Here is a 24,497-nt window from a genome sequence, read left to right on the forward strand (position 1 = left end):
CAATGTATTATTGAACTTTTAAAGATACTATCCTTTATAAATCAAATATTTCTCTTTCTGTCATATATACAAAAGCTCAACTTAAACAAGCACAAAACAGAACCCCAAAGAATGGACTTTCATATGAAGTTTTGTTGATGGTTCATCTCATAAACAAGAGAATGCACATGTTCTGTTACTATAGAGTTACAGTAGACCAGATTTAAACTTAAATATATACCAAAACACATAAAGAAACCACAAAATACAGATGTGTTCAATATGATTATTTTCAAAAAAGCCCTAAACCAGGTTCAACCATACACAAGGAAAAAACATTGATAGATGCCAAGAAAACTGTATTTTATGGCCCAAATTAATTTTGCATTTATGGTGAAGGTATCTGTAAAAACAATGCTGTATTCTGACCGCTCCTCATTAATATTTTGGCCAGAAAACATTGCAAAGCACTAGCTTTTTCTTGCTTTTTAAAGGATATATTTTTTAAGTGATGATGTATATTAACTGTGAGCCTCTTACAAGATCTCACATCAGGCCATGTTAGAGCAACCAATAATTTCCATAGGAAACAATGGTGACAGAAAGGTCCCAGCTATGCTAAAAAACCCAGTCGGTTAGCTACAAAATCTGCAACCTCTTATTTCTTCCCTGAGGGAAGGGTACATTTTTACCCCACATTTTTTTAGACAGGCTTAAGTTCTGAAACTGACAAACTTTGCTGCATTTTGTGGCTTTTCTTCTCTACCTCCATATCTGTATAGCATTGGCCTTTTACTGGAAAAAACATTTATGAAAGGGACAGCTGCTTTTCACCAGCAGTAATACAGCACTACTGGTGCTTCATAAAATAACAGAAGGCTAACATGTAAAAATATTACGCATCGGGATAAAAGGGGCAAAGGTACTTAACCACAGTACAGTGTCATACCTTAGCTTCGCAGGGCTATAGCATGAGTAGTAACACGGGTAAGTAAAATTCACTTCTACCTGTACAGGCAAAACTGAACTGTATTTTAAAAGCCATACAATACTACTCTGTAATTAGAACCCCCAACATGCTAATTTTTATCACACAGACAAGAAGAAAGTTATCTTATGACTATGCAAGAAAGTGGGACCCAATTAAGAGAATAATGACACCATACATATATGTAACCAGTCTAGTCTGAAAATGAAGCATGAACCATGTTTTTTACATGGAGGTCTTTTGCTGGAATCATAAATGCACAGTTTTCATGTCTTTTTTTCCCCGCCCCCCCCCCCTTTTCTCTATGAAAATCAAGCTCTTTGCATAATTAACCAAAACCCAAAGATATTTACATTTTAAAAGCCAATCCTTCACCTTCTGATTTTAAAATGAGTTATCCTGTATCTTGCGTATTTTAAAAAAGGTCCAGAAAAAGCTTGGAATTGTAATTCAGAATCTGTACTTTGTAAAAATAATTTCCTTGAACATGAAGTCAGTGCTGACCTCTTCAGGTCATTTGTGAATAATAAAATCTTTCTAAAGAAATGTTACTAAATAAGAACTGAGGGAAAACACAAAAAGAAGAAATACATTACACCTGTAAAGTGTTCCCACTTCAAAGTATGGTATAGGTTGAAGAAAAACACAGAGGTATGTGTATCAAAATACATTTTCATTATGTAGCTACAGAACATCTGAAATCTTTAAATGCTCTGTCTGCTAAAGGTAATATATTCTCTCTGGTTTTGTTAGTACTGCTATTGTATACAGGTTTCTTGGAGTACAGTTAGTAAATGTGTGCTATGCTTCATATGGCAGAAAGATAAGCATCTGAAAAAATTTATGACATTGACTTCAAAGAAATTGTACATCACACAGCATCTTCAATTCTAAACATAGAAAAGTAGTTTGTACTTGAAGTGGTTGTTGTTGTAGTATGACTTAAATTTTTCTCAGATATCAAGAAGGTCCTCTCCACTCTCATCACTCTCCACAGTTAATTGCCTTGTCCACCATTTCTTGACTTCGGATCCACAAGAAGCAGCATCAGACATGGGATTCATTTTGCATGCAACAGATTTCATAGTTGAGCGCCCACCAAAGCGGAGGTTGACTGAAGACACTGAATGGCTTATTGGTTTGGGGGCTATGAAATCAAACAGAAAGTGCTGTATTAGAGTAGACCTACTTGAACATTTTTGGTTAGAATTCAGGTATACAGAACTGGCTGGACTGGGGCAGCTTTAAAATGATTTAGTGCAGAAAGAACAGGGCTCTGTTTCAATGAGGTTTTTTTCAGCTCCAACTGTTGACACTGCTCTCACTAATCTGCTGGTAGAGCAGTTTAACTAAGCGGTGCCTCATTTCATTCTACTGGGATGAACTGATGCAACAGATCTCTTCTTACCTGGTTAACTGCAACCTAAATGGTTTAGGCAGTACTTACATGCATTGTCCTGCTGGCAAAATGATGAAACTGGTAACTGCTGGAGAAAGGGAGGGAAAAGTGCATTTAGGGGTGGTAGCTACACCTAGAAAGTGGTATTTAGTGTGGCCTAGGGCTGGAAGCCAGTACAAGGTGTTGGTATGGCTTTAGGAAAGTACTAAAATAAATGTGTAAGCATATAAGTACTACAATTTATCTTGATGCTGCTTATGATCTTAAATACATGTCTTTGTTGGATTGGAGGCAGAATTCTTATCATCTGCCGGGCTGTACTGTGCATGGAGGTGACTCTCCTTTTCTGAGACCGTCCACTGAGGAACGTTCAAGGTTGACATGGGCAAGATCAAGTGCTAAGGGAACCCTGAACTCCTTCTCACATGACAAACCTATCCAGTTGGCTACAGTAGTACAATCCCTTCTTAGCATGCTCCCTCTTTTTCTCTCTGTTCCAACAAAATGTTGATCTTTGCTGCTCAGTGACATTTAAGTAGAAAACATGGATTGAAAGCTCTCTCTTAAGCTGTCCCATTTCTTGGACAAGTACTCTAGTCACAAAAGCAGGGTTAATGGCACTCGTAGCATAAGCATCTCTTCTACTTCCACTTAGATATGATTAGGGTCTGAACAGTGGCAGCCTTTTAATGCAGCACTCTGACTTGGAATAGGACTGACTGATGACAGCTGAAAGCAGGTTGATGTGTACACACCTAACATGCTGGTCACAAGTGTGGCAGGCAGCAGAGATCAATATGCACTTTATTACAGAATATTTCAGGTGGCGGAGAGTGCTCTTGAGATAAGGACTAAGGCCTCAGACTGTACCTATGCACCTCTCCCACCCTCCTACATATATATATAACTCTAAGTATAGTCTAGCCTTTCTTTTGTCATGGACTGTTGTTCCTAGAATAACTTGAGGATGTTTCCTGTTTCTGAGAAAATAAATGGGAAACTGTACCTGGCAATTCCTGGCTGAAGTGAAGATAAAAAAAATTATTATTATAGTGTTAAGGTGTAAGTCATAGGCTTGGTATGCTTAGGCAAGACAAGCCACTCAGAAGTTATTACTGTTGTTAGGAAAAACTTCATTCACTTCCAATGTGCTTTATATGATAAGAGAGAACTTTAAATACACAAGACACTATCCCAAAATACGGGATAGTACAGTTCCTAATCCAAAGATCCTGAGTAAATGTATAAAAAAGTAAAAAAAACCCCAAACATCTGCATATGGCAATGCTTGAGCCCATCTTCCAGACTTTCAGAATTGGGTGGGAGGGGAGAGACTGCTGTATTTTATCATGCATGAGGGTAGAAAACACTTGATGTGGGTGCAAGCAGCAGGCAGCAGGCAGCAGGCAGAACTGTGCATTACAAAGCCTCTCATGGTCTTGTTACTGTACAGCAGTGATTTGGTATATGGGGACTCTACTGATAAACATTTTTCACTTACCTGATGGCAAACGCCATTGTCCAAATTTCCGCTGAGGTTTCCCAGCATCTGCAGAGTCTTGTCGATAGCCACCTCTGTCAGAAAGTGTTGGGCTTAGTAGCTGCTGCTGGCTACTTGTCTGAACATAGAAAAAAGAATCTCAGTCATAGTTCTCCATTGCATGGGGATAATCCTAAGAAGGGTTATCTTTCTATTCTTTTTTCCAAGAATTCCAAGCTTTATACAATATTTCCAAGCTTTATACAAAATGCAAACAAAACATAATGCCATTTGTTAAGGCAGCATGGCTTCTATTCTTTACCGCCCCAGAAAACTACTACTAATAGGAAAAAAATAAAACGAACATTCAGGCTCAATTCAGTTACACAGAGTCACTGAAGGGTACAAAATTCTCAGCCTTCTGCAGTGGAGTCCTTACGTTGTACCTTCGTCATTCCCTACCCTGGAAGAGCCCAGGACTCCTACTCAGAGGACCCATCATGCCCAATGTTATTACTCAGTGTAAACACGTCTTCAGAATGCTTGAACAGGAAAGCCTCACATCCCTGAGCCTGTACACAGCTCATGCTAGAGCTGAAAGTTGGTGCTGCCGGAGTCGTACAGCTGAGTTTGCCCTTTATGGTGCTAGCAAGACAGTGAACTAAGCTGGGGAATTACTGCCTTAGACCATCTTGCCTTTACATCTAAAGGCAAAGAATGAGGCAAAACAAGACAGTACTACCAACTTTTCTAGTTAAAATGATTTTTTTTTTTTTAAAAAAAGTAAGAAACATGTAAGTTTTCTGAATTTGTTCTGAGTAGCTGGTGATCTTCTGGTTACCATACCTCTGGCTGTGCACTATTATCCTGATTAAGAGCATTCATATCTTCGCTTGGCTGTGTTGTCTCAATGCTGGGAGGATTCAGAAACCGGCTCAACTCCTGCTGTTGACTCTCTCGTAGACTATGGATAATGCTGCATGACTGCTGTTGTTTCTATCAAGGTACAATATGTGACAACAAAAATGTTCTCATTGGTGTGTCACAGTGTTTGATTTTTTTTTAAGCCTTCTAAATATTTAACAAAACAGTGAGCGCCAGATGTGCATACCAGGTGCATCGATAAAGCCACGTGTATCAGATGGTTGCTATTTAAATGAAGTGACTTCCAGCGTATGTCTAACCTTTACGTAGGGAACAGAGGATGAAACTTATAAACTATATTAAGTGGAAGGCAAGTTGCTCAGTTATTGGTTTAAACCTAGAGTTTGAAAACATACATTTTTTAATTTATGTGCTAAAAGTTCTTGCAAAGAAAAAGAAACAAGGAAACTGGTAGAGACTCACTAAGAATTACATGAAGGCAATGAAAAAAATCTGATTTCTTTCATGGACTTTGGAACAGGCTGCCAATAAGATTGAATAAAACAGTAGCGGAAACCTTGTGACTAAGCATAGATTTACAGTACAAATAGAAAAACAAAACCACTGCCATTATGATCTTACAATCTAATTTGCTTTTAAATTAAAATAAACAGCCCTTAGGAAGGGTTTCACTTTCCTGGGTAGTTTTCACATGCTCCCTCTAGAGAGACTTAGAGACTAACAAGAGAATTTGAAAATATATATTAACTTCTATAATTACATTCAGTTTATAAAAGGTTCATATAATGTGAAATGATCTGAACCATATTATTAGAGTGAAATGAATACTGTATTTACTTTAACATAGTGTAATTCAACATCATAATGAAATGAACAACAGAGTTAAAAAAACCCAGAACTGAGAGTAAGATTTAATTTCATGCCATTATTATTACAGAGATGAGATCAAAATGAAACTATCTATCTGAATATGCCTTGAACATTGACGTTTCAGCTGGAATGTACATTACATTCAAATTGTCCGGTTACCTTTTTTTATAAATTTACAAGCAGAAAAAGCCAGATCCCATGATCACAGATCTCTATGGAAAACCTCCACTCACATGAAGTAAGCTTTTAAAAAAATAAGAAGTATATGCATCAAGACATGGGCTCAGCCTTACAGTAACTGAAAAATCAGTCATCAATGCAACCAGGTTGTGACTTTTTATATAAAGGAAGAGTGTTTTTTGGAAGATAAGAGGAGAGTCAGTCCAAAACCTGATTGTAGCTATGGCTGAGCAAAGGCAAAAATATTTCTGACTATCAGAAGCATTGCGTAAACACAATACAGAAGTACTAGCTAGGTCTGTACTAGTAAATTAAAAAGACGGGTTTTCTGCCGTGCTGAAGCCAAGTGACAGGCCAGGATTTGTATAATCTGGCCAATCTTCCCTCTACTGCACAAGACCGCTCCAACCGCTGCCTGCTGGGAGCAGTCTCCACCCGGACCTATGCCTGGAGGGCAGTGATGCTCCTATGGTAGTGGTATGGGAGAGTATGAATATGCACTGGCCAGAACTATACTGAGCAATATGCTAATGAGTATGAGTGACCCCATCTGAGTCCTGACCTGATGCCTTGGCCCTACTTAATTTACTGACATAGGCACAGCTACTGTGTGCCATGGTTCATATACCTGATTCGCATGTACACGCTGCTCATTTGCACACACAGTTACTGTAATGGTCACTTAAACAACGTATTTTGATATGAGTTCAATTTGAAGAGTCATCTGCTGGTGACTGATCATGGTATCTTCTCCCACCAGAGGCAAAGAAATTACACAATTAGATTCTGAGAGGAAGGATTAGGCCTGTGAGGTTTCACCAGATTACATTGTTTTTTCTTTATTCCTTTGACTTTGGTCTCTGCACATGTGCCTTACTGCTGTATTAAAAAGACATAAATTTTGGCAGGAAGACAGCTTTTGCCTTCAAAAGATGCTTATTTTTGTAGCACTTTCAATTGAGCTGTAACATATTTTTTTTTCTGAATTAGCAGCTGCTACGTACTTCTTTACATAAATATTATTGTGACTCCAGAGTAAATGAAGACTAGTGACAGCAAATTCCAGCACTTTTGAACAGTTCAATTTCTACAACTATTTCGATCCTGTTTTAGCTTTACTTACTGCTCTGATTCGCTTTAAGCACTTCTTTAGCCACATGCGTATGGTCTGTTTAGCCACCTCCTCTTCTATGGTATATTCCAGTTGCTCCCTAGCAAGCAGCTCTTCCAGTTGAAGACTTTTTCTGATATCAACAGACCTATATGAAAGCATGCTGGAAGAAACAGATATTTTTTTTTTTTAAATGCTGGTGAACTTACATTTTAATTCAGAAAATCAAAGCTCATACTGAAGAGCTTAATGCAAGAATACATAATTCAGGTGTGTGTAATAAATTCTCATTTGAAGCTAAAAAAATGATGAGATGATTCTAGAAGAGACATGCAGTGCTCAAATTAAGATCTTATCACCTACATCCAGCCGTCCAACAAAGATAAGCTTCTGAACTGTAAGCAGCCAGGGCATATGTAGTGGCTTAGTTTGGTGTCCCCCTGTCATCCCGCCCCCCCAGTTTACACTTGCATAATGTTCCCACTTCTATTTTATTTCTAGTCAGATTTACTGTCATGTCGCTACATGTGTGGGGACAGTATTTCATAACTTGGGATACAAGAACAACATGTGTTTTCTGTTTATGACAAATGAAAATTTTAAAATTACTCAGAGCTGATTCCCTAGGACCTGCATTTTCCATCACTAATATTTGCAAGGAAAAAAGGGAAATCTAATATTTGTGTTACATTTAAAATGGCAGTATCTCTATGGCTACCAGCCTTGCCTTTTCCCAAGCCTAATAAATACCTGTTAGCCTGGAGAGAAAAACAGGTCAATATACCCCTTCTACAAATTTAGAGAAAATATCAGAGTACCTGAGCACGTCATGGAAAGTGACATCACCACCATTATGGAGCCGCTCCATTTCGTAGCACATGTGCTTGAACAGCAGCTTGTCCTTGTCAAGATCCACCTCCAGCCTGCCTCGCAAAAGCCTCAGCAGAAATTTCACTCGGAAGGTAGGGATTACTCCCTGTGTAAAATTGCATAATAGGTGGTAAATTATTACTGACCTAACAACCAGCTCAGACATTCAGGCTGATCGCTGTGAGAAATGCTATTTCTCTAAAGACTCTGTTTCAAATCCTGGCCTATTTAAGTCACTGTGAATACATTGCTGAAGAATATATGCATGCAGCCAGCTCTTCAGCACATTCATGGAAGTCTGCTGTTATTTAACTGATACACAATGAGAATCTGTGCTGTTAATTTTGCCAGAAATTTTCAAAATTGCTTGGGGATTTAATTTCTCCATTTGCATTAATCTGTAATTAGAATCATATGCCCAAAGAGCCGCCTTTGAAAAAAACTGAGATTAAACTGCAATTTAAACATTCAACCTGTCCCCTTCACTGTGCATTTTTAGACAGGAGAATGTTGGGAGTTTATTGGCTTTTCAAAGGTCTTCTGCTCAACCTAGCACATGTTGCACTTTTTGTGACAACAATTTTGATCTGCTTCTAAAAATTAGGACTGAAAGTATTTCTCCCTGAAACAGTGGTATTGACACTCTTCCAAGTGTTTTGTTCTGCTAAATGAGCCTGAGTGGAAGTACTTTCGCTGTAGTGTGTTGTTCCACATCAGAGAGAAAAACTGTCGGTGCTGGGCACAATGGATGCAGAACTCTCCATCTCCAGCAGTACAGACTGGCTTCCATCTCCAGCAAAGCCATGTGCCAGCTACAAGCAACCAACTTCTTTCATCATAACGTTGCTTATGTTCAAGTCTTAGTGATGTCATGAATCATTCAGATGATGATTTAAGTTGTGTGGGCATCTGAACAGCTTAGTCTCCCAGATGCAATTCTTATCCCAAAATCACAGAATGGTTGAGGTTGGAAGGGATCTCCAGAGGCCACCTGGTCTGACACCTCTGCTTAAGCTGGGCCTCCTAAAGGCAGTTTCCCAGGACCATGTCCAGATGGCTTTTGAGTATCTCTAAGGATGGGGACTCTACAGCCTCTGTGGGCCACCCGCACCAGTGCTCAGTCACCCTCCCACAGAAAAAGTGTTTCCTGATGTTCAGAGGGAACCTTCTGAGTTTCAGCTTGTGCCCACTGCCTCTGGTCCTGTCCACTGGGCACCACCGAAGAGAACCTGGCTCCATCTGTTGCAGCACTCTCCAAACTAGCTGGCTGCAACAAGGTCTTTCACCATCTCGTTCATTTGTACGTACATGCATGCGCGCTGTGCTCTTCTCTCTGCTTCTTCCTCCTCTCTCTTCCTTGGCTGCTCTCTCTTCATCGGCTGCCCAACCACTTAACAGAACCAGCCACAGCTGCACCTTATCGACATCAGCCAACCCACTTCCCCCAAGCCAGCCCACAGCTGTATGTTGTCAATATTAACTAACCCAGCTTCATTCCTCTACATGCATATTCTTTGCATCCTCCCTTCAGTTATTCACGTACACTGATGAGATCCCCCCTGAGGCTTCTCTTTTCCAGGCTGAACAGTGTCAGCTCTCTCAGCCTTTTCTCATAAAAGGCATGCTCTAATCCCTTCATCATCTTTGTGTCCCTTTGCTGGACTCTTTCCAGTATGTCTAGACCTCTGTTGCAGAGAAGTCCAGAGCTGGACCCAGGACTACAGGTGTGCCCTCACCAGTGCCAAGTATAGGGGAAAGATCCTCCCTCTTGGCCTGCTGGCAACCCTTTGCCTAATGCAGCCCAGGATACCATTAGCCCTCTTTGCCACAAGGGCACCGCTGGCTCATGTTCAACTTGGTGTCCACCAGGACCCCTAGGTTATTTCCTGGCAAGCTGTTTTCCAGCTGGTCAGCCTGCAGCATGTACTTTATGCCTGGGGCTGTTCTTCCGTAGGTGCAGGGCTTTGCACCTCCCCTCGCTGAATCACAAGGATCCTGTCATCCCATTTCTCCAGTCTAAATGCACCTAAATGATCCATCTGGATGGCATCATGACCCTCTGGCGTATCAGCCACTCCTCCCAGTTTGGTGTCATCTGCAAACTTGTTGGGGGCGCACTCTACCCCATCATCCAGAGCACGAATGAAGATGTTGAACAGGACTGGACTCAGTATTGACCACTGGGGTACATGACTAGTTTCTGGCCTCCAACTAGAACCTGTGCTGCTGATCATCACCCTCTGGACCTGGCCATTCAGCTAGTTTTCAGTCACTTCATCATCTTCTCATCCAGCCCATACTTCATTGGGTTCTCTATGAGCATCTTACAGGAGACAGTGCTGAAATCTCAGCAAAGCTCTTCTGAAGATCAAACACATAAATGGATGTGAGTCTGTAGACTTCCAAGGGAACAACTCTCAGGAGACCAGGCAGAAAGATGCTATTTATTGATCCCATCAATATCTACATTTGTTTTTAAATTTACTATTATAAGTACTTCACAGGAGTAAAGAATACAGGTTAGTACCTAAGGGCCATGAACAATGTTAGATCGTGCTTGCTGAACATTTAGAACTTGAACAGTAACTGCTCAGTGAGCCTTGTCAGCATACTTTGTTTTCCCCATATGTGTAATTTAGGAAAAATGTAAACTTACTGGATTTCTGTGTTCATTATCAACTTTCTTACCTCTCTTTTGTCATCAACCATGTTCCATATAATTTGAAAATGCCTAAGATCATTATAGCTTAAAAGTTGGTCTTCTTCAGTTGAGTAAAACAATGAGAAATTCTCCACAATGATAGCTGAAAACCACAAAACCAAAATACACTATAAAGAAAGCTGGTAGTTACATTCTAACTGGTTAACACCTATAAGTAACAATGGATTTCAACAGAATATGAATTCTGTTGTGCAAACTTCATATTAATCAATGCCTTTAGCTGTATGTTTAGACAAAAACTATGTATGGGTAATATAGTCATGCTACATCAATATTCATTGTGCTCACTTTTAAAAAGCTGTATCTTAAATGCTGGTGAGATGCCTAATCTACTATCCTCTAAGGTCAATTAGGTGAATTCCAGTGATGTTGGAAAAATGTTAACTGGAGGAAGGAAAAGCTCAGAAAAACAGTATTTCTTAGGGTAACTATAAAAATGCAACACATCTCTTTGTTCAAAAAACTTTCATTCCCAAAATTTCTGTTTTAGCATACACCCTGCCAGAGAAGTATCAAAATCATCATATACATATAAGGTAACAGTAAAGGTACGAGGTTACCTCATGCCTGGATATCACAACACTCACATCTAACATACTACATGCTAAGGTGGACCTTTTTTTTCTTAATGTATAGTTTCACTTACCAACAAGCAAATTTAGCATGATGTATGCAATGATGACATAAAATGAACAGAAATACATAAGAGCACCAGCATAATTTCCACAGTCTGTTTTCCAGTAGGTGCTGTTATCTGGCGTACAAAATGGAGGCTGAACCTTCAAAACAAAAGAAAACCAAGTCATTCAATCATAAAGAAAGATTCTTAATTTCTATGCAATCAATACAGTATTTATAACTGTAATTTCTTTAAAGTTTCCCAATTAGGGAATAATACTGTAGGCATTATCGTGGGCAGGTTTTTGTTGTTCCTTTAGTGGTTAGTAATCAGAAACCAGACAGAAGCATGACAAAAAAGGCCTAGGTGTGGGCCTCACTACCACACACAAGGCACACTGTGCATTATGCCACTGTAAGGAAACAACCTGTTGTGCTGAAATGTGGTTTTCAAAAAACTTCCCTGCCCATTAATTTCAAAAAGGAAGGGAATATGATTTTCATTGCAATGGAAACCACAGATGGAAATTTACTTGGGAAAAATAGGATGATTCAAGGACAAATGTTGAGGTCATCAAGACTACCATTCACACGGAATGAGCCAGAGTGCAGGCGTGAAAGACAAAGTTAATGTAAAAAGTCACCTTGCCCCAGTCCAAGCAGAGGTAACAGTGAGAAAGCAAGTTACTGCACTTCTGATTTTGGAAACAACTTTTTATTTTTGTTTTAATATCATGTAATAGCCTAGCTCCACAAAATAGTACAGTGAGTGTGTGACTGGAACTGCAATCTGTGTGTCCTATTCGGAGGTTATCTCTTGAAGAGAGAAAGGCCATCACAACACTCTTGAAGAGAGAAAGGCCATCACAACATTCCTTGTACAAAGCTATGATACCAGAAACACTTTAAGGGTGTCTCCTGCTTCTTGCCTATGTTATCTCTGGCAGCATTGTATTTACCATGCAGTCATGCATAATTTTGTTCCAGTCTTCTCCAGTAACTATTCTGAAGAGCACAGTAATAGCCTTGCCAGCTGATGAAAAATTTGCATGTCTGTTAGAGAGAGAGAGAGAGAGAGAGAGGTAAAGGGAGAGATCATTTCACACCCCAGAACTAAAATGCTGGCAAGAATAAATGCAAATAATTTCGATTTTCTACTGTTCTACTATTTTAAACTAAAAATAGTTACAGTACTTTTTGAATGAGCTCACTGAATTACTTATTTTGTGACTTAAGATACAATAACTGAACTTCAGCTCAGACATAGGTCTGAGTATTTTGACTCATTTTATCAGAGCTAAAACACACTCAAGGCCAGATCCTATCTCCTGTCTCCATTCTCTTCCTGAAGCCTGATGATGCTACTGATTGGGAAATCTCCAGTTAACAGCAAGTTCACAGGACTGTCCCCTCTCTGCATCAGCCTGGATACAGATCATGTTTCTGGGTGATGCCATTAAGGTGTAGTATGTGCACTGTGTTTCAGCAGCTTATGGCTAGAGCAGCACTGCTTTGAAACATATTCCAGCTGGCATGATGGAGAACAGCTCTCAGTCTGCTCTGGGCTGGATTGGCTGTTATTGGTCCAGTGCACAAGGGCTGGAAAGACAGCTCGGTGTCTGCTATCAGAAATTCTGTTTTAGAGTTCTTCAGCTAGACCTGGGGACTTGTCTGGTTTTTACCATGGATAAATTTCTCTCTAGCAGAATGTGATTTTTTCAGGCTGTTTAAAGAACATCCCCATAAGGTAGTAAGTACATACTGTACCTGTTAATGTTCTCCCCGTATTTCACTGTACCAAATAAAACCACTCCAGCAAAAGCATAACAAAGAAGCAGTAAGAACATTCCCACTATGATGAAGAAGCTCTTGTACATGCTGACAACCACAGTCAGGAGTAGCATTTTTAGTGTCACCTGTCACAGAGAAAAAGCAATCCATGATGCCATTCAGGAAACCAGAGATAAAAGGGAAAAGGGAGTTATTGCACTTGCCATTTTGACAACAAATTCTTTACACATGTACGTTAATGGATGACCCCAGTGAAATGGTACATTTTGATTCTGATTTGAACTAAACATTTTGCGCCTTCCTCTGAAATTCAGTGTGCTTTTTACTTGTTAAAGAGATCCGCGCATCTGCCTAATTTACAAGGTCAAGATGTTGCTCCTCAAAGAGTAGATGTAGGATAACATAGCAATAATACAGAACAAGCTTAATTATAATATTCTAGGATCAGTATACTGCAGAAGTATCAAAATTAGCATTGCATGAGCAGTGGTGCAGTAAACTACTTTGGGCTTATCTTAAAGTGATGACAACTGTTAGGTGGAAATCACAGGTACTGCAGCCTACCAAAAGGAATGGGTTGATGTAGAGAGAAGGGGATTTCCTCAAGATCAGCACAGCTTGATCAAACTAGTAATTTCTCACACAATTTGGCTTAAGAAGAGAGCATAATTTTGGAAATTACATAGGGTGTAGGCCTTGACATTAGATTTCACTTTCCCATGCATGCATATTGTACATTTCACTCTTGATAAAAGTTACCACCCTAGATTGTCCTAACACCCTCAGCCACCTTGGATGCTACGGAAAATTCTCTTTAATGGGACTGAGGATAGCAGCTTTCATTAGAATCATGCCAAACTGGTAAGTCATGCTGACTTTTAGTCATCATATTGCATCACAACAGATAAATTAGTGAAACTGATACAATTCCTAACATGAAAGCACAAACGACTAGGTTAAAACCTTGAAAAAACTTTAGAATCAATCAGAAAGCATTGAAGGCAATCACTTGGTCTGGCTGCATAGGAGAAGCAAGGAATTTTTATCTGACTTTCAAGGCTCTACAGGCTCTGTGTAGTTTGACTGAAGGAAGACTTTTTATTTTTACTGCACAAACCCTCTGAGTTGCTGTTCTTAACCCTGGCAACCTAGTACAGCAGTCTTTTCATCACATTTACTTTAACATGCTAGACTTCACAGAAAATGTTTGGATAGTCTAAGATGTTCTACAGCAAGAGGATGCAGAGTGTCACCACTTGTTAAACAAATGTGTTTGTTCTCTGCCTATGCTTATTCTGCCAGCCTACTCTAATTACATCAGAGTGATTCCAAACACAGAACAAATGTAAACTTTGGAAGTGAATTACTCTGTTGCCATGCCAGTGTTTCCAGAAGACTATCTTAGCCCAATATATTTTTAAAATTGAACATAAATCTTTTACTGTGATAAGATGTACATTATAGAGATACAAGACACAGACCTGTACTGTGGAGGGAGAAACTTCTATAAGACAGTACTATCATAACAAGATGAGGGCATCAACTACCACTCCACTAGTCTTGCAGAGAAAATAAATAAATATAATGCACATCAGACCACACTGAAATGGCAAGTACTGAAAGTATCACAATGTTATGTTCAGAGTTTGAGAGAGCATTTTTAAAAAACTACATGGCATTGCGATGCAGTTGTACTTTTTTTTGTTGTTGCAAAAATTGCAGCTTTTCCAGTAACCATAATATAATGCTATTATATAATACAGCTAAAATCCTGACATTTTAAAGACAGAGTGTAAAACTGGAGAGTGCTGCTTGAAGTGTCCTTTTTTTTCCTTGCATATAAAATAGAGCCTTACAGAATGTGCACTAGAAACACGTAGTATCTAGTCCTTTAATCCATACATGAGCACTGCAATAGTTGTAGTTCCTAATTTATACTTACATGCTTCCCACAAATTGAGAAAAACCTGAAGACAATTACGCATGCCCCCATCATGTAAGTGTATGCATTCTGGAACAGAAACACAGAAGACTTAATACATTGTCTCCCAGGGATCTCATGGAAAGATCATGATAATTGGTCTTTTAATAATGTAGGGCAGTTGCTATATGAAATAAGAGAAATCATAAACTAGTAGCACTAATACTTCAGTAAGTGGAGCAGTAAGAAACTAATAGAAGATGTTCCACCGCTTCAAAAATACTAATTCAACCTCTCCACACATCATTTCAAAAACTCTTCAATCCTCTATTAACTGGGCTGTAATCATGTCCAGCAGCCCCAGTCTACTTGTCTAGACAGCTGCTGGCTTACAGAAACTCCCCAGGCCTTCCCAGCTACTCCGCAGCAGGAAGCAAACTGTGAATGTCAGGGCAAAATGACTAGTCACACAAGACAGGTTTTCCTCCAAACAGAGCTTGCCGGCAGACAAAAGAGAAGCCTGCACAGCCATTATAGGGTTGTGGCTTCAACAACTTGTGATTGATCACAAGTCTCAGCTATCCCCTCTCCTTCCCTTGTATATAAGGGAACCAGGGGGTAGCCAAATTGATAAATCTGGAGTGGGATGGAGGGAGAGTAGATCTCCATCCCCTCTCCTCCACACCTTCTTGGATTAAACATTGTCCCTTTATCAAAACCAGAGCTCCAGAATTGCTTCTGTGTTTGGGACAGATTGTATTGTTCAGCAGTTTTGCAACTATGCCTTCTTCCAGCCCACTGCTCCTGTCTGCATACTGTGCATTGCCTCTTTCTTTCTTGACGTTCATGAGACTTCTGTGGGCAGGAGCTCTCAGTGTCTTCAGATTCCATCCTTTCTTCACTCACATCCTCCCTAAAGACTTCATTTTTCTACACATTTACCACCTCTACCTCAAGTCAGTAAGACAAGTTTTGTACTTCATCGTTGCCCAAGACAACAATTCCTTCTTCTTAGCATCAAACTTAATTTATTTCATCCATATTTCAGCCTTATTAAACTCCCGAGGGTTTATCTGGGTGTATAGAAGCAATCCTGTTGCTGCTGCTTAACAGAAAAAATCAAGCTAAATCACTGGAACTGCGTTTTATAAATCTTACCAGTAAGGCAAAGTGAAGTATCACCCATATAACTCCAAGAGATGTCACCAAGAGATCGTACCGATTTCTTCTGCTTTGCCAGAAGCCAGAAGGTGACATGGCAATAATCTTCATTGTGACCTACAGATAACAGCAATTTCTCAGGTGCACTGAAGAAATGGTTATTTCTTGCTATACAAACCTCTTCCATTCTCTAAAATGTTCGATTGAATTAATCTTACGAAATAGTTTCAAACAACCAAGGGCAGGTTTCGTGTCAGCTAAGTGTTCCCACATAGACAGGTTAGGCTGCTAGACTAACCAGAACATCTAAGCTTCCTTAGATAAAGGAAAAGTGGTATTTTTGGAAGACCACAAATGACCAAGACCAGGGTCTCTCTCTCTCTCTCTCCATCAAGTACTGAAGGAAGGGGTGTAGCTGACCACCTCAGACTGAATGCTTAATGCATAGATTGCTGAGGTGAATGTGGGCTTAAGTTTTCTTACAGTTAAACAAGTAATGAAGTTAGAAAATGATTGTCAATAACACGTGGCTGAAAGAGGTAGTAGTATCCTATCTATCTAGCTGTCTGTAAACAGGCTAAAATCACATAAGCACATTTGAACTCAAGAATATAATTGTGTTCTGTAGCACCTATAGTTCTAATTAATTATAAAGCTTTCCCACATTGCAAATATTTCTTGCTTTAAGGAACAGTCTGTACTCAGCACCATCTGTACTCAGCAGTGTATAAGAGAAGAAACCTAAGAACAGTAAAGGCCGTACATTTTACAATGTACCTGGTAAAAGACAGCAGCTGAAGTGCTTGACATTTCCAATACAGGTAATAGGAGCAGAAACAGGAAGCTTAAGAACAGACATCAGCAAGAAATAGTCACAATGGCTAACAGATATTGAGGTAGGGTGATACATGTAGAGGGACCACCAGAGAGTTTCTCATACACAATTCGTATTAAACCTCAAAGCAAGTCAAGTGTTAGTATACAAAGGCTATAAATGTCAGGCTTTCACTACATAATTTTTTCCATCCCATCTTGCAACACTGCCATTTAGCAGTATCCTTTACATTTCTGAAACCTAAACTGTATATAAAAGGACACTAGTTTGAGGTAAAAGGCTGATTTTCCAGTTAGGTGGTTTATTTTTTTTTTCCCCTTATAAATTTTTTCTGAAGCCTGCCTGCAAAGTGAAGAATACGTTGTCTGAGTCTCTAATTATCATTTGAGGTACCTGAAAGTATCTTGACTCCTATCCAGTCAGGTGAGATGTATGGGGCTGGCAGGGATGACACAAGACCTGCACACACCTCTGCTCTTCTGCAGCAGCTCATGGAGGTAAGGGGAGATCAGCTAGGGTACCCTAAAAAGCTTTTGATGCCTTTGGTTATTTAGGCAAATGAAACTCACCCTACATCTCCCTTGATCATATTGACAGCTTAAACACCTGCCTCACCTGTAGAAATTAAACGCCTAAGTTCAGATGCCTATAATCTTGAACTGAACACCACACCTTGCAAATAAAAAAACACATTTCACTTCATTCTGTGATCATTAGTAAGTTTTCTGAATTCTTCCTATTCTTCTACACCACATATACTGATGTGAGCAGTAAAGGTTTAAGACTGAATCGGGAGTCCTTAGGCTGGACACAGGGCCATTAGCTTTGCAGAAAGCTTTGGCCTTCCTCATGGACCATGCCTGCTAGAGGTAGCAGACTGTGTACATAGCAGACTAACCAGACTATGCTGCATTAGGGAAGATCCTGGGCAGGAAGCTGCTTCATCTCTCCATAAATTGTGTGCACTCACAGCGTGATAGCTGGCCTGTTGAGACAGTCAACAAATTTTTCTTGGCTCTAACAAACTTCCTTTGAAATTTTAGAGATGTATTTGTTTCCCCTGGCAGTATAAGAGAAAAAAAGTATTTCTGAAGACATAGTTACTAGGTAAATTAAAACCTGTCTGTGTATGACACAAATCAAACTTTTCTGTGTTTGCTCAGTCTCTCAAGAGATACTGATTTCTCCTGGGTAGGGAAAAAAGAAGCAACAGCATGGACATACTCTAGCTACAGCTGCTACAAGTTATTCACTTCATTGTTTATTCATCACTGCTGGCGAAACCTATCACTGGAACATGGGAACTGTCATATTGGATTAGAGCAGTGGGAAATGTACTCTACTATCCTGTTTCCGATAGTGGTCAGTATCAGCTATTCAAAAGGGACTGAAAAGAAAAATACTCAACTACAAACTTGGAACACAATTATGTACTAACCTAACCACAGAGGAAGCATCTTCTTTAACCTCATAAATGTCTGCTTTGTTACAGTACGGATATCCTTACACATGAAAAAATAAATGCTTTTAAAATGTGTTTATGTCCTTAGATTCCAATCTTATGAAAACAGGCTAATTACACCTTGCACAATTGATTGTGGTGACAATTTTCTCATAGACAGAGAACTGTTACCACATAGGATCTAGATCTGTGCAACAAAAGATAGACAATACTGGAATTTGACTTATGTTATTTAAAAGTATTAAAATGAAATATGATGTTTAAAAAACCAAACCAAAACTGAGAGTGGTTTGATGATGTCACAGCTACAGAACAGTGGGGATTAACACACCAAGCAAAATATAAATGGAGCAAGGAGAACTTCCATGATACAACACAGACCTTGTGTTGTATGGAGTGACTTTAATCTGAGATGTTCTGCAAGAAACGAGTTAATTTAGGCTGACCAAAACACATGCTGAAATGCTCAGAGTTGGACCTATATAAAAGAACACAAAGCTCAAGGTGGTGGAGAAGTATGACTACAACAAGTCAAAAGTTTCTTTCTACAACACATGTTTAAAGACAAGTGACATGGAGAGCCCCAAATGTACATGTTCAGAAATAAAAAATATAGTGAAAAATGAGACAATATCCCTAAAGACAAAATGAAACATATACATACTAGTCTCAAGAAATCATAAAATATATTACTTTACCTCAAGGACAAAAATGAAGGTGAAAACAACAGACATTGTTGCTAAAGGCACAGTCACTGGATCTGAAGCATCCCACTGAAATGCAAACAAAAGCCATTCATAGAAGAGTAGCTGTTAAACAGAAATAAATGCCTCTTCATTGCCTTAACTTTTCTTGCAGGTTTTGTTAATGAAGAGACTTCACTTTAAAATATGCTCAAGACAGAAGTGGCATCCTGGTGTATTAATCTCTCACAGATTTACAGCTTAACTGGAAATTAAAAATACCAAACCAGACTACAAAAAGACAGAAATTGACTCAGCTCTACAATTTACAATTAATCTACAGTGATCTGTGCCAACTGAGATTGCTGTATCTAGAAATTCTGTTTCCTTACATTCATCACAGTAATGGTTCAACTGATCATTAATTGATGTCAGGAAATGTGTGCAACACATGCTGTACTACTATAATGAAACACTTAAAAAGAAACACAATTACCTTAACTGATAACAACACAGACTGAGCCAGAACAAGTACAGCAATAGTTCTCTTAAAAAATGGATGCTGAGTTATATCATACATCTTAGCTCTAAAGCCATCGTTATCTGAAAAAGAAAGAATTTGAGGAGAGTTAAAATGCACAGTAGTATTTGCCCCTTATATCTTGACATATTTTCCATGATCATTAGTGGCAAAATAATCCTTCACCAGTTTCAAAATACATTTCTAATTTTGTGTTACAATTTTCCATATCAAATAGGGCCTCTGAATATACAATTTCAAATACTGAACACCAGTGTTGCATGAAGGCTGTGGTACTAGTAGGGCAAGTGCATCATTCAACTGCTGTCAGGTTAATACATTCCATTCATATCATTAACAGCCAACTGCAAATATTTTTCATTTAGAAATTCATTTTTTCATTAAGGCTTATCCTAAAATCATCGAAGCACAACCTTTTTTGGGGTTGATTTTAATAGCCTTATGCAAAGATCTGTAGTTGGAGCCTGTTTCTACGCTAACTTATGCACAACCTCCTAGTGGCCTCACGATTACAATTTTAATTTGAATCACAGACTCCTGGGGAATTACGAACACTAGGGCTCAACATGAATAAAATCAAAATATCTTTGATACCCGGACGAGGTGGGAGATGAAGAGGTTGTGCTATCTTCAGTCTGCTTTTCAGATCTTCCCATCTTCTCTGATCTACAGTCAGTAAAGCTGTCCCCTTAATAAAAAAAAAAGAAGTGTACAAAGCTTTTGTCATATAAAAGCTAGAACATTTAATGCTGTAAACATGAAAACAACATTCTCTTTGGTGTCTGAAATAAAGTTACATATGCAACTCTTTTTAAATAACACACTGTTTGGGTAAAGGAGTCTAAAGTATTAGCTGTTACTCAAGAGGATTTCTGGACACATTAGCTGTGAGTTTCTGGGACTCAACTCAGCAGGCACAGTTGCTGCTCTTTGTAGCAGCAGCCCAGTGTGGGCAGTGAAACACTGCAGGAGGTCTTCCATTTGACTGAACGTCATTTGCTGGAAAGCACTGTTTTAAAGAGTGGTCGATTTTGTCTGGACTTTGCTGCAGAAAATCCTGCGGCTTGTCAGTGCTGTGACAGTTTCTTGGGGAACAAGCCCTCCAGGAGACTGCCGTCACTCTCTACAGCTCTTCTGCTTGGGGGGGGGTGGGGTATTTAAAATAAAATAATAGTATACTATATACTGACAAGAGCTCTCCACAAAGGAAGCACAAGGAGAGGTAGGGATATACCCTTTGGACGGGCGCTGGTAGATGGTAATGTGTGTATGTGTTTTCATAACACAGGAGGAAACAAGCAAGCCCCAAACAGAATTCAGCATTATTTAAAATGACCTTAAAAATGTGGTCCTCATCATTTCAGAGAACTGTAAAATCTCACAGAAGGACTCTGGAGTTACAAAAAGAAGGGAGACCTTTTCAAGGTAAATGCCACAAGCTTGTCTCCTAGACACTCGGCTGCTCCCCCAGCCAGCACAGAGCCGCACTGAGCTGGACAAGGGCTGGTGTGATCTCTGGGGCTTCCCTTGGCATTGGCTTGTGTAGATGCTGGATCTGCGGCTGGCTGTGTGACTGATGGCAGGATTCCTCCCTCTCACTGGACATAATCTCTTTACAGAGCTGTGTGTCCAAATGGCAGCCTGGGAGAAGGTGCTTTCCAACACAAAGTGGACAAAGTGACAGATGTAAGGATGCCTATTGCTCATGTCAAGCCCAAACTGCACCATTTAGAAATGTTTAAATTAAAAGGCAACTCAATCAACCCAATGAGTACTTCTGGTTTATATTCTTAGAGAGCCTTCACTGCACACAAGACAAAAGGTAGCAAAAAATGTGGACTTTTGTAAAATTTAGAAATAGTGCTGCCAAGTTGCTCTGTTGCTCAGACGCTACCACTTCCACCAGCGGGATCATTATAAGGGACCAAAGAGCAGAGCCCTGCGAGGGGGACTGCTGCTGGATGAGCTGCGTTTGCGTTTGGACTTCGACTCAAAACTTTCGGATAATATCTGAGTCGATCACATCTTCACTGCTGACCAAACACGTGACACCTGGGAGCTGTGACAAGTGATGGGTGGAAGTTGTGAAATAGGGGGTGGTGGAACACTTTGGGCTACTGTCCTGGTCTCGGAACACCTGAGGGCTCAGCCCAGAGCCTCCTGTGGTACCTCCCAGTACATCTCCATGCCTGCAACTCCGACAGCTCCGATGAAATACTACAGCATATCTGAAAATATTTTTGGATTTTTTTTTAAAAATTGTTCATTCTCACATAAAATATTTATGCAGTAACTGTGCAACTCTGACCCTCCTCAACAACTCCTGGCACTACTGTAACCATGTATCAGCCATAAACTTTCTAAAGTCAACATCTACTTTAAACACCAATAGCTTGGCTAAGTAACTAGTTTTAAGATGATGTAACGTAACCTCACATAGTGGACTATTTTGCCCTCTTCTTTCTGGACTAGTTGACAGTCTTCTCTCTATCTTACTTGGCCTTTTTTTTTTTTTCAGTTCCTGGGCATTTCTTCACTCTACTTAAATATTAATTGGGATGAGATTTTTTCCCTCCACTGCATAATTAACAAAAATATTCATCTTTTCAACTAAAATCTGAGGATATTTTCTTTTTCCTATAGTAAACACTTTAAAAGTAAAAAGTATTCAAGAAAGAAAGAGATGAAAACCAAACATTACATGCCACAGTAGCTACCTGGGGTTACTAAGAAACAGCTGAAAAAGCTTAACCAGATGACATAAATAATTTGTACTGACTGTATTTTTAGTATTATGTAAATTCTATAGAAATATTGCATGATGTGCCTGTTCAGTGTAATTTACAGGGAACTGTTACTAGTGAGTAACTTTTTTGATGTTCATACTAATGCTTTCCCCGTATTCAGACATGGAATTGAGGGAGGACCTTATTCATAGCTGAAAACGTGGTCATAGTTCGAGGAAAACATACAAGCAGAGAAAATCACCCCAAAAGGATAAATGTAAAAATCAGATAATTTTCTGAAAATAATGGGAACCCTAATTCAGGCCCTACACCTCAGACTTCCACATTTACACTGGAAGCTTGTGAAGGGTCAATCTGGGCTAAGATGAATTGTTTGGCTATCTCCTGTGCTCCCAATCCTTATAAACCTCATGTTCACAACTTTCCTGTTCCCTCTCATTTTAAATCACAGTGAACATAAACAAACTTTTGCTTTTCACGTGAGTTTGGTCTGTCCTGTGCCTTTAAAGCAGCATATCTAGGAGGAGGGAATGAAATATGAATCTGTTAGAGTCACATGTTTAAGGGTATTTTTCCCCTGTTCATCTGCATGTTTCAAACTCAAAAATAAAAAAATGGTGCAAGATTTACACTGATCTTGTGGACAAATCACTTCAAAAGTAACCTGTGTGTTGGCCCAGATCACCTTATTCCGTCGTTGATAGTTGACTACAAGGATGAATACTGAGTTATGAGTTAATGACATCTCACTGGTTTGTGAAAGAAATCTCAAAAGCTGCCTTTGCAGGAGACAGGCTGACATAGTAAACTTGATATTGTGACTCCTATGGAAAGAGTGGGAACTAAGAGCAAAAACACCGTCTAGGAGATGGACAGCAAGTAAGATTGGGCCTATTGTCACAAAAGCATAATAAAAGTCATACCAGTAAGGGCAAAGATCCAGCTCCTCTAGTAAATTTTTTCTATGACAATGGCCAAAAATAGACGCTGTAGGTGTAGCAAAGCAACCCAGACCAGCAAGTGGCTCCTGATGATTCTCCACTGCCCACGGAGCTGGCTCAGAATTTCTGACAAATACATTCAAGAACACATTCAAAACTAAAGCAGAAACACACCACTTGCTTGGTTCTCAACATCATATGCACTGCACCTCAATCGAGTAAAGGAAAGATGCTTGATCAGCTACAATCAAAAGCTATTTAAGAGAGAACTCTGTAATGTGGTATTCTTGTGGCCTACACTTGTGCCTACAAACAGGTTTTTGAGGAAATTGACTTGTGTGGAAAGTGTGAAGGGGAATCAAAAAACAATGTATATGACACAAATGCTCACCTAACATCTCAATAGGGTTTCATGAACTATGATGTACCTGACAGAAACACATAGCCAAATACCTCATAGCTACAAAGGAAAAGCATTAAAATATTTTTAACTTTTCAAGTAATACTTTAATTACCTGTAATTCAAATAAAACAATTTACTTTTTTTTAAGACTTACTGAAAAATTATTTTGTATGCATCAGTGTAAAGCTGACACATTTAAAGGAAAAGTAACATTACACAGCTGAACAGGAAGGGGTAAAAGCATCTATAAAAATCCCGTGGAATTCTCATACTTGAGAAATTTCAGCTTTGTTAATTCACGAGTCAAAATTTAGTGAATAAAAAAAATAAATGAATAGCACATTGCTCCTTGTTCTCTAGAACAGATGTATTTTAACACAAATAACTTCATCTTACCAAAATTACACTGGAGTCACACAAACAGAAATACCTTCTGAATGGCAGAGGTTTTAGGCCATATATTTGGCTCGCAATCTGCTTGCCTTCATTTCACAATGCCTTGCTTGCCCACACTGGACACACAGCAGTGTGCTGCTCAGCTCCCTTCCAGGAGTCAAGTAGTTTCCTTGAAGGGCAAAATCAACAGTTGTGTTTGCTATATATTTTGGGTCAGGGCCATAGGAGGGCCATGGCCAGCACCCAGTTTGTCTCCAGCATGAGCATACCATCTACCTTGTGTTCTCCAAGCCCCAGAGTGCATCCTTTCCCTCCAATGCCATAAGTGATAAAGATATCGCTCTAGCTAGCTGCAACACAGACAACTCATTATTTTGGGGCCTTTGAACTAAGAGATGAAAAAAACATAATAATTATATCTTGGTGCCACAGGGGCACCACAAGAGGCTCAGAAAAAACCAGTCAGATTAAGGGCTGTGCAGTGTGTATGCAGCAGCCCCATCCACAGGATGCT

General features: G+C 39.4%; 1 protein-coding gene across 3 annotated transcripts in view; it reads right to left on the reverse strand.

Moving 5' to 3' along the window:
* Positions 1 to 1,248: 1,248 nt before the first annotated feature.
* The window catches only part of NALCN (sodium leak channel, non-selective), a 248,258-nt gene continuing 225,009 nt past the window's right edge, over positions 1,249 to 24,497 (reverse strand). The window contains exons 31-45 of one of the 3 annotated variants that reach the window (XM_037377625.1): positions 20,091 to 20,184; positions 19,452 to 19,558; positions 18,971 to 19,045; positions 15,973 to 16,092; positions 14,836 to 14,904; positions 12,870 to 13,018; positions 12,062 to 12,155; positions 11,131 to 11,263; positions 10,451 to 10,566; positions 7,711 to 7,868; positions 6,905 to 7,055; positions 4,693 to 4,842; positions 3,868 to 3,985; positions 2,415 to 2,454; positions 1,903 to 2,114 (exon numbers count right to left, since the gene is read on the reverse strand). In XM_037377625.1, coding sequence (XP_037233522.1) covers positions 2,015 to 2,114; positions 2,415 to 2,454; positions 3,868 to 3,985; positions 4,693 to 4,842; positions 6,905 to 7,055; positions 7,711 to 7,868; positions 10,451 to 10,566; positions 11,131 to 11,263; positions 12,062 to 12,155; positions 12,870 to 13,018; positions 14,836 to 14,904; positions 15,973 to 16,092; positions 18,971 to 19,045; positions 19,452 to 19,558; positions 20,091 to 20,184 — 1,674 coding nt within the window. In that variant the 3' untranslated portion in view covers positions 1,903 to 2,014. Of the gene's footprint in view, positions 2,115 to 2,414; positions 2,455 to 3,867; positions 3,986 to 4,692; positions 4,843 to 6,904; positions 7,056 to 7,710; positions 7,869 to 10,450; positions 10,567 to 11,130; positions 11,264 to 12,061; positions 12,156 to 12,869; positions 13,019 to 14,835; positions 14,905 to 15,972; positions 16,093 to 18,970; positions 19,046 to 19,451; positions 19,559 to 20,090; positions 20,185 to 24,497 lie in introns of all 3 variants that reach the window. The other 2 variants (XM_037377624.1, XM_037377626.1) reach the window with 2 other exon arrangements.

Source organism: Falco rusticolus, chromosome 2, assembly GCF_015220075.1.
Source record: "Falco rusticolus isolate bFalRus1 chromosome 2, bFalRus1.pri, whole genome shotgun sequence".
NCBI classification, from domain to species: domain Eukaryota; kingdom Metazoa; phylum Chordata; class Aves; order Falconiformes; family Falconidae; genus Falco; species Falco rusticolus.